The sequence below is a fragment of the Pinus tabuliformis genome, chromosome J (genome assembly GCF_031772625.1).
Source record: "Pinus tabuliformis cultivar Carrire ecotype Pingquan chromosome J, CPIR1, whole genome shotgun sequence".
Classification (NCBI taxonomy): Eukaryota; Viridiplantae; Streptophyta; class Pinopsida; order Pinales; family Pinaceae; genus Pinus; species Pinus tabuliformis.
The window spans coordinates 1,008,185,351-1,008,196,059 of record NC_142295.1 but is presented as its reverse complement, the minus strand read 5'-3'; the positions used below and the strand labels follow the sequence as shown (position 1 = coordinate 1,008,196,059).

The window sequence follows — 10,709 nt, the reverse complement described above, 5'->3', positions numbered from 1 at the left end:
GTATAGACTGGTAAGAAACCCTCTCTTTCACATCTAAGGGTATTTGGATGTGATGCATATGTACATGTTCCAAAGGAGAAACAAACCAAGTTGGATAGTAAATCTGAAAAGTGCATCTTTATTGGGTATAAGGATGGTTTAAAGGGTTATAAGCTGTGGAACCCAGTAACAAGGAAGGTTGTGTACAGCTGAGATGTGGTGTTCAAAGAGGTGAAAGATGTTATTAAACATGAAGTCCAACCAAAGGAACCTGAGAAGATAGAGTTTGAGCTAAAGGAGGAAGAATCAGACTCTACAACAGAGGATGAATTAGAAGATGAAGAGCCACAAACTCCGGCTGTGAGAAGATCAGTTCCAGAAAGAAGGCAGCCAGAAATGTATAGTCCATCTTCTTTCTATTCAAATTTTGCTTTGTCTGTTACTGATGATGATCCCAAAACTATGAAGGAAGCAGTGGATTCAAAGGATTGAAAACTCTAGAAAGAGGCCATGGTTGATGAAATGGCATCTTTGCACAAAAATGAGGCTTGGGATCTGGTGGAGTTGTCGACTGGAAGGAAACCCATTGGTAGCAAATGGGTGTTCAAAAAGAAAACAAATGCAGAAGGAAAAGTGGAGAAATACAAAGCTCGGTTGGTAGCAAAAGGTTATTCCCAGGTGCTAGGAATTGATTTTGGTGATATTTTTTCTCCTGTTGCCAAGGTAACTTCTATTAGATTACTTTTATCTATTGCTGCTACTTTCGATTTTGAGGTAAAATAGATGGATGTGAAGATAACATTTCTTCTCGGGGATCTAGAAGAGGAAAAATACATGAAGCAACCTGAAGGCTTTACGGTGAAGGGTATTGTATGCAAGTTAAAGAAGTCTCTGTATGGGTTAAAACAATCACCAAGGATGTGGTATCAGAAATTTGATACATTTATATGGGGACTTGGCTTCACCAGAAGCAAAGCAGATCACTGTGTGTATTTTAAATTAATTGGTGACTGTGTTATTTATGTGGTATTGTATGTGGATAATATGTTGTTGTTTGGAAATGACAAAGAAATTATCCAGGATTTGAAGACCCAATTGTCCTCCAAATTCGACATGAAAGATCTTGGTGCTGCAAACTATATTTTGGGCATGGAAATTAAAAGAGATTGGACAAAGAGGAAGCTTTGGTTAAACCAGAGGAAGTATGTCAAGACAATATTGCAGAGGTTTAACATGCAAGATAGTAAACAGGTAAAGGTTCCTATTCCTGTAGGTATGAGGTTATCTATTGAACAGTGTCCAAAGACATAGGAAGAGGAAGAGTACATGTCCCGTGTTCCATATTCAAGTGCAGTCAGTAGCCTAATGTATGCAATGGTCTATACTAGACCAGACATTTCACATGCAGTGGGAGTATTGAGCAAGTTTATGTCAAAAATGGGGAAGGAGCACTGAACAACAGTGAAGTGGGTTTTCAGGTGTTTGCGTGGCACTAGTGATTATGGTTTGTGTTCTACCAAGGAAGGTCAGGATTGGACAGAATGTCGGATATTCATGGCTTTGTTGATGCAGATTGGGTTGGAGATCTTGATCAAAGAAGATCTACAAGTGGGTATGTGTTTAACCTATTTGGAGGTGCAGTTATTTGGATGAGTAAGAAACAATCTGTAGTGGCACTATCAACTATAGAGGTAGAATACATGGCAGCCACTCATGCAAGAAAGGAAGCAGTTTGGTTGTAGAGATTTTGTTCAAGTATGGGGTTAGTACAGGGAGCTATAAGGATAGAATGTGATAGCCAAAGTGCAATTTTCTTGGCAAAGAACCCCGCATATCATTCAAAGACAAAGCACATTGATGTTCAGTATCACTTTGTGAGGGATATGATAGAAGACAAAAAGGTGTTGCTGGTAAAGGTGGACACTTTGAAGAATATTGCAGATGCATTGACAAAATATGTGAGCTCTGAGAAGTTCTCTTGGTGTAGAGAGACAATGGGCATTTCAGGGCTAGAAAAATGACTAAGCTCTCTTGTGGCCCCCTGTGGAATGAAAAAAACAAGTGGGAGAATGTTGGGTTGTGTTATATTCTTTCCATGTAAGTAACAGGGGGTTTGAGGGGCACCCGTAACCCCACTTTATGGGGTCTGGGGCAGCACCACGGAAAATTTTGGTTTTGGACCCTATGTTAGGTTGGGCAGACCCACCTATGGTTTTGTGCATGATTTTCACACATGTTTTTTGGAGGCGATGGTTTTCGGTCCATGGTATTGGATGCAATGGTTTTCGTTCCATGGTATTGGATGCTTCAGCATGTATAAATATGTATTGTAACATTGAAAGGAACATAATGAAAAATCAAGTTGGTAGTCGTGGTTCTGGTATCTAGGAGAAAATTTATGTGTATATGTGTTTTATGCGTTCTGCTCACACATTATTTATTTTTTGTGTTTTAGAATTCGTATGCAGGTAAATTCTGTATGGGGTTAAAACCTATAGTATTTATACAAAATATGCTACAGAATATCTCATAACATTATGAGAATTATTTTAGGAAGCCAAAAAATATCTTCAACACGAAGATAGAGACAGATGGAGAACTGTCTTCTTGCTGTCCCTTTTATTGTGACTGTGCTGGCTATTGTAACTCAGATTTGGCTCTTTCAGTTGCTTTGTAGTTGTGTGCTGGAATCACTTTCTATCTTCTACCTACTGATACTCTTTACCTGTTCTACTTTGACTCTGTCTTACCTGTTTCACCTGGCAGCAATGTTTTACTATATAGATTTACTGCAGTAACTTTATAGTAAATCAGTTAGATTTGTCCACCATTCACTGTCAGGTAATTTTATCCTTATCATTTTCCTGTATATCTCGTCAGCTTCTATATACTTAGCAAAATTTGGTTTGCTGGTAAATAGGTGTTTTACCTCATGCTCTATGTAAAATAGATTTTCTAGACTATCATATAGTACCTTTCCAGTGGGCAGATATTTACTCCTGAGGTACTAGCTTGGCTTTTGGCCAGCTTGTTTAGCCTTTCAATATAATCATCTTGAGTCATCAACTTTTCATTTATTACCATAGGACTGGGAAGTCCTTTGTCTCTCAAAATTCCATACTTTGTCATAAAACTGTCAATGTCTGCTTGAATGCTTTGACACCTTTTCTCTAGATTGAGCATTAGGTTCCTTTTGGTGAGAACCTTCTTTATTTCTATGATGGTTTCCGTTCTATCCTCTATTTCTAGTTCATCCAGCTAGTACCTATTTCTGTTGTTCAAAAATGTGATCAATAAGTTGGCCTCTTCAAGTTTATCTCCCAACTCTTCTCTTCTCTTGTGGACTGCTTCTGTAGCCACTTTTACTAGTTCAGTCTGTTCAAAAATAACTTGAATAGAAGGCCAAACCTCATTGATGGAATCAATGATGTTGGCCCAAAGAATTTATTTCATGTCTCCCAGTGGCTCTTGCAATATCAAGTCCTTTTCAAGGACTTTAATTCTTTCTACCATTCTTTGGTTCTTCTGAACTTCTTCCTTTTGTTGTATCTAGGCAAGTTTATAGTCAGTCTCCAGGTTTGACATTTTTTCTCTAAGTTTCTTAAGTTCAGTGGCCTGGATGCTCATTTCCTCCATGGCCCGTACCAATTCAGCTGTTTGTTCTGTGGAAGTACCTGCGCTTGTAGATGCCCCTGTGCTTGCTGATGTACCTGTAACTAGCAAAGCTATCTAGTGGAAGTGTGGGTGCTAAGGCAGTAGCCAATGTGGAGGGTACTATAGTGGAGACTGTAGGAATTACAGTCTGAGGAGTGGTGGCCAACTCACTCTACTTAGACTGTATCAAGTTATATAGCTCCTTTTCTGTCTCTTTTAATTGTTCATTGAGCTTAAGGACTAAGTCCATAAGCTCTACCTCCTTCTGTGTTTCCAACACTTCAGCTGTCTGAGGATGATGTAGAGGAGGAATTTTGAGGTGCTTCTTTAGTGTAGCTATATCATCATTTTTCTTCTTTTTTTTCCCATGGAAAAATTCGTAATTTCATTCCTAGTGAGAAATTACATTTTGTAGATGCATGTGCATATTCAACAACTATCAATGACATGACTGTCATCAACCAGAGTAGCAATGTTTAGCTTCAAAATAAACAAAAACTAGTTACCTTTGATCCACGCAGGGAGGTAACAGTCCAAAATAAACAAAAAGTAGTTACCTTTGATCCACGCAGGGAGGTAATAGTTCAAAATATATTGAGATAATCATGTAAAGTAAATACTGTCCATCAGTGCAATATATACAAAACAAAATTTGAAAATAAACCATATGCTCTAGTCCATATTGTCCATGAAAGGCCTATGGTAGTATTGATAATGTTCTTCTTCTTTCTGTTCACGGATCAACCAGATACCCAGCTCCCCGAGTGCAGCTTCTTTGGATAGTTGATCTGCAACTGTGTTCTACTCCTTGATGTATTAGAGTCTCCAGATGCTGCCATGGATGGACCAAGTTGCAGAGGAGGCTGACGATGAGGAGGTTTTCCCTGTTTCTTTTGGGTAGTCTGTGTAGGTGTCATAGCCAAACTCTCTAAGCCAGTCTGTATATCCTTCCTCTCCATAGAGGATACTGTGTGCCGAGGTTGTTCCTCATGTACCCTTATCTAATCCTCCTGTACAGGTTCCCCATGAATCTATTCCTCCTACTCCTCTAGTTCCTGTCGAGAAGCCCTCCTGAGTGACCCTCCATTGAGGGGGAATTCCTTGAAGAGATGCCCCACTTTGTGACACCTCCTGCACCTGAAGGGGACACCCTCATAATCCAAAAGCTGTCGCCTGGTAGTATTTCTCCATTGTATATTAATGTGCTCCAACAGACCATCCGAGAGGTCAAGATGCACCAGAATCCTAGCAAAAGCCATACGCCTCGTAGTTTGAAAGGAGGCGTCAAATGTGAGATAGGTTCCAATAGCATCCCCGATCCTCCTGAAAATGTCTTCCATCCAAAAATGGAAGGGAAGCCTTGGGAGGCGAACCCAAATAGGCCCTGCATTGACCCTCTCAAGCTCTGGGTCAAACATTGGCGTCCATCGTCTGAGGAGAACAGGGGCCTGGTCAATGTGCCAAACTGTGGAGAGAACCCAGTTGGTATGTGCCAAGCAGGTGAACCGTAGCGTGAACCAACCCTTGACGAAAGTCTGAACTCTGGGGGGGTCCTTCAGATGGTGGCCCCAAACCTCCATTGTCCATTTCTGTAGTCTTTCCACACTGTAGTGCGGACCTCGAACTCGCCCCACCAGAACTTTCTCAGCCGAGTCCATGGCTTCTAGTAGCGGGATATCCTCAGCAAACTTGAGGAAGACCTCACTACTCCATAATAGCAGGCACCACTTACGCTTAGAACCCCTACTGTTCCTTTTGTTCGCAGCTTCAAAAACACCAATTGAATGAGTGACCGCAGAGGACAAAGAAACCCTAGCCGCAGATGGTTGCTTCACTGGAATGGAATCAAAGAAACAAGGAATGGTGCTGATACCAGTGAAGTTGCTAAGGGGTGGGTCCTCCGAGACCAACAGTGCAGTTGTAATGGGTGTCTACAAAGCTGAGTCCAGGCACTGTGCGACCGAGGGTTCCTTTAGACCAACCATAGAGGGATTCGAACTGTGAGCCTCTCCTAGGGTTTGATGGCCTGGATGTTGTGGATCTAACCCAAGAATATTATAGATCTGATATGAAATAGCTCTGATACCAATTGTTGTAGATCCAACCCAGAAATACTATAGATCTGATATGAGAATACAAGATAATGCAAATATACCGAGAAACAATAAGATAGACATAGATAGAAATGTTGCTTTATTGATCAAAACCCTTATGGTAGGGCAACACCATACATTCACTCCTTAAGGAAGGAGAACACTCCACAAGCCATATGCCTGTTCATACAATAATACTTCTCTTCATCTTCATATGGAGTCTCTAGCCTTTATATAGGCCTCATACATATAATACCATGTACCATTACCATGGTTTCCTTATACCATCAACTAATACCATGGGCCCCTTACATTATTATTAACTACTTGTGGTCCCTTACATGACATGGGTTAACCACCTTATTTATTACTATGGCCCATCCCATTATTACATTATTACCTTGGGTACCTCCCTTGGTACCCCATATTATCCCCCCTAGGTACATAACATTCCACCCCCCTAAACATGGGAAGAACCTAAATAATAAGATCTACTCAAGAGAGTAGTCCACTGATACCATGCACGTGCATCTAGCCATCCAAGAGAAAGGTGAACCCTCGATCTCGCTGGTGCCTCGCTCGCTTGAGATGGAAGTTGACCGTGGCAGCTCTTCTGTGTTGATGTGTAGTAGGTGGATCGTCTCTCCTTTCTATCCATCATGTGACTACTTGGTTTCCATGATGGTTGTCTTGCGGGGTGATGTGGGTGATGATATGTTGAATTCTTAACCCACGGTGTCTTTTTCTTTAATTCACCCTGCTGTGGTGTCTGTTGTTGTGGCTTCTTTTCTAATATGACTTCAACCACTGAACCCTCGTCAGATGTGTCAGCACCTGTAACCTGTTCTGCTTCAGCCTCTGTTTGTGTTTGATTGTCGACCATCAACTGCTCATCATCTGATATGTCAGTCCCTTGAACATCTTCTGCTTCAGCTTCCGGGTGCTCTACCTGTTTATGGATCGAAATATCCTGTAATGTAATTTTCTTCTTTTTATACCATAACTTCAGGAATTTCTTCTGCACATTAATATTGATAGTACCCACGGATTCCATCCAAGGGTATCCCAAAACAACATCGATATTATCCATCTCTAAAGCATAAAAATCACCATGAAACACATACTTATCCATAGAAAGCTTCAAATCCTTATAGATTTGAACATCCTTTTCATCATCCTGTGTATGTGCAATTTGTTTTGCTGGAACTTGCAATTTTTTTGCCAAATTGACATTTATGAGATTTTGCTTGCAACTCGGATTTATAGACACAATGATTTTCTCCTTCTGAATCAATCCATGAGCCTGCAATAAGGAGACACTCGTAGCAATTAACCCTTTATGTGTCTTATTCTCCGTTTTTCTAGCCCGAGACCATTTGTCCAGAAAGACTTTTTCATATTCTGCATCTGAAAGTTTGGTCATCTGCTGGTGGTCAAGTGATAACCACCAATTTCTAGCCTCATCTCTCATATTAAGCAGTACCATATCTTTCCAACATATCCGATATTTGGACTTTATTCTTTGTATGAATTCTTCAATAGTAAGACCATCATCTTTTCCTGTAAAATATAGCTTCTCCATGAATAGGGTTTGAAAAAAATTTCACTTACTTGGCGAAAATTTGAAATTGTCACAGTTTCGTCAATATTGCTCAGAATCTCTATTATAACCTGTTTTTGGAAATGGAACAACCATTCTGCATCTACCCATGTGATAGAAATCCTGATTCAGACACTAGAATTTCATATCTGCGCTGCTACTCTCCCGGCGTCACCCAAAATTTCTGCAAAAAGAGCTGATTTTAAATCAGCGATATCTCCCTCATCCGGACTCCGATTCGACTGTTTTTTTTTTTGAAATCATGTGTTTTTTCCCCAATATTCCAGATCTACAAGTAGATCTTGCATATCTGGCACCAGGACTTCTAGATCTGTGCCGCAAAATCGCTGCCCTGAAAATTATCTACAACCCTACTAATTTTTAAATCAGCGATATCTTCTTCATCCGGACTCCGATTCAACTGATTTTTTTTTTGAATTTGAGTATTTTTTCCCAAGGAATACATATCTGCAATTAGATTCTACAGATATTTCACCAAAACGTACAGATATGACCTGCAACTCGCCGCCCCAGAAACCCTGCAAAAATGAAAAAAAAATTCTCCACGGTTTGCCCAAGAAAGTGCTCTGATACCACTTGTTGTGGATCTAACCCAAGAATATTATAGATCTGATATGAAATAGCTCTGATACCAATTGTTGTAGATCTAACCCAGAAATACTATAGATCTGATATGAGAATACAAGATAATGCAAATATATCGAGAAACAATAAGATAGACATAGATAGAAATGTTGCTTTATTGATCAAAACCCTTATGGTAGGGCAACACCATACATTCACTCCTTAAGGAAGGAGAACACTCCACAAGCCATATGCCTGTTCATACAATAATACTTCTCTTCATCTTCATATGGAGTCTCTAGCCTTTATATAGGCCTCATACATACAATACCATGTACCATTACCATGGTTTCCTTATACCATCAACTAATACCATGGGCCCCTTACATTATTATTAACTACTTGTGGTCCCTTACATGACATGGGTTAACCACCTTATTTATTACTATGGCCCATCCCATTATTACATTATTACCTTGGGTACCTCCCTTGGTACCCCATATTATCCCCCCTAGGTACATAACACTGGAAGCTTTGTATGCTCAGTGGTAGCCAAAGTATTCTATGAGAAAGACTGGGAGATGTACTCTTGGATAGAAGATGCATCAATTGGAAGCGAGATGGATGGAATGCTAGGCCAAGTAAAAGTGGGAAGAGCATCAACTTCCTCTATGAGTTTGTGGTCGAAAGTAAAAAGTTTGTCTGCAGTGGTCGCAGGATCGTTCCAAATGGGCGCTTCTACCAATGGATCCAAAAAATATTCAAGGAGATCGTCCATAACTATCACTTAGTGCGGTTGACAGCTGCCTGCAGGATTGAACTAGGAAACAGGGAGATGTTAGTGGAAGAGACTGTAACCGTCTAGGTGAGTGACCCAAACCAGTAAATCGAGCCCGTAGTCTGGAGTGTTGAAGATAATGGGTGCTGCAGGGAAGGTAGGTGGTTACGAAGGCTAGTGGAAGAGAAGAGCAATGGTTTCTGTAACCTGTGAACGGAGCCGGTTTCGATACCCCAACCCCATCGTGCCAAATCCAGAAGTTGGTTTTTCTTCTTGATAATATTTTTTGCAGCTTTCACATCCTTGGGATCATGTCCCAATTCTATGACCAAGTCCTCTAAGGACTTTATTCTGGTGTCCTTGGCCTATGAAGAGGCCTTCTCCAACTGGAATTGTGCTGATATATTATTCAGCGAATTCTGGAGCTGGTGGGTTGCAATTGCCTTGTTGGTCAAGGTGGAGTAAACCATTTCCCCAGTTTTCTTATGTAACTCAATTTGGTCAATAGGATGGATATCCTTTGCCAATACTTCAAAGTCTATTTTCAGATAATCTACCATTGATCTGGGTTGCTGTGTAGTTGGTTTCAAAAAACTCATTTGCATTTTACCTTCCTTTATGTCAAAGGCTGACATTAGCCTTGTTTGATTTGTTGGAGCCATTTTTAGGTAGTGTGCATAACTTTGGGCTTTTAATCTTTCATTTCTTGCCTTGATTTATTTGTATTTCTCTTTGATATCTTGGCTCTGGCCAGTAGGAGCCCTGAAGGAGGATACTTCCACACTCTGTTGCCTTTCTAGCATTTGAGTCTGTGAGGTGGAAGGTTCTTGTGTACCTCCTGAAGGAGTGGTATGCCTGCTTTCTGCTCCTACAGTTCCTGCTGTCTCCTCGGTAAACTCCTGTTCTGAAAATGGGTTCAACCTTTTCCTCTTGACATAGGTCTGGGCAACAGGTTTACTAGAAGGGGTGGCCTCCTCTCTATCTCTTTTTAGATTCCTCTCCTCATTTAGAGGAGTCTGTAAAATGGGAGGATTGCTCATGATTTACTCTGGTTGAGCAAGTTCTTCTGAAAGATCAGGTTCTTCAAATTCCTCTGGTTGCTATGTTCCCTCTGGGTGCTTTGATGCTTCTGGTTGCTTTGAAGGTCCTTCTTATATTGTTTGCCTACTGTGTCCCTATGATTGCCTTTAATATTGAGTTTCTCCTAACACCTGTACAAATGAATCCTCATCAATTCTTCTATCTAAATCAATCAATACATTGTTGACAACAGTTTTTGTGCTATCCCGGTCTACCAAAGTGTTTTCCACCCATTCAAATTGATTTGCATATTGTTCAATTTCAGGGATTCTATGGTGGATATAAGGAGATAATTTATTCTTTTGCCTCCTATTGCAAATGAACTCTAAGGGGTCATAATTCCAGATGAAACTTTGTTTCAGTCTCAACCTTTGGAGGATTTCCTCTGCTTCCTTTCCTGCTTCTCTACTATTACATATGAAAGGACCAAGCTAATCTTTTATCCTAAGCTAAGCTTTCTTTTCGGCTTTCACAAAATGCACCTCATCTGAATTGATCATTTGTCTGTAGTACTCCAGGGAAAACAATCTCATAGGGAGGTATCTGGGCAGTTTGTAGGGAGCCAGCTCGCATCCATAGATTCTAATTTTAGTGTGGTTTTGGTATAGGTACCAATCCCCCACTCTATACTTTTTTGATAACTGAAGGACCCTCTTGATGTCTGCACTGATTCTGGGGGGAGGGCTTCCTAATAGCATAGTTGTTACTGGGTACACAAAGAGATCTATGAAATTGGTATAAGAATATTGAGAGTCAAATTGGTGGATCAATGAAGTCCATAAGACCATTGATCTGTGGTTGCCTCTGGTATCAAGCTTTTGGAGAGTGATTGGAAATTTATCAGCTTGATGATACAAGAAAAAATGATATAGAACTGAAGAATATTTAAATAATCTTTCACTTTCCAACCTCATGAATTGATCATGCATTTTATCACCAA

General features: G+C 40.3%; 1 protein-coding gene across 1 annotated transcript; it reads right to left on the bottom strand.

The window, feature by feature from the left end:
* Positions 1-4,673: 4,673 nt before the first annotated feature.
* LOC149230261 (uncharacterized) lies at positions 4,674-5,291 on the bottom strand. Its single transcript, XM_089381252.1, has one exon. It carries the CDS (start codon positions 5,289-5,291, stop codon positions 4,674-4,676), a length of 618 nt encoding a protein of 205 aa, XP_089237378.1.
* Between the last annotated feature and the right edge of the window lie 5,418 nt (positions 5,292-10,709).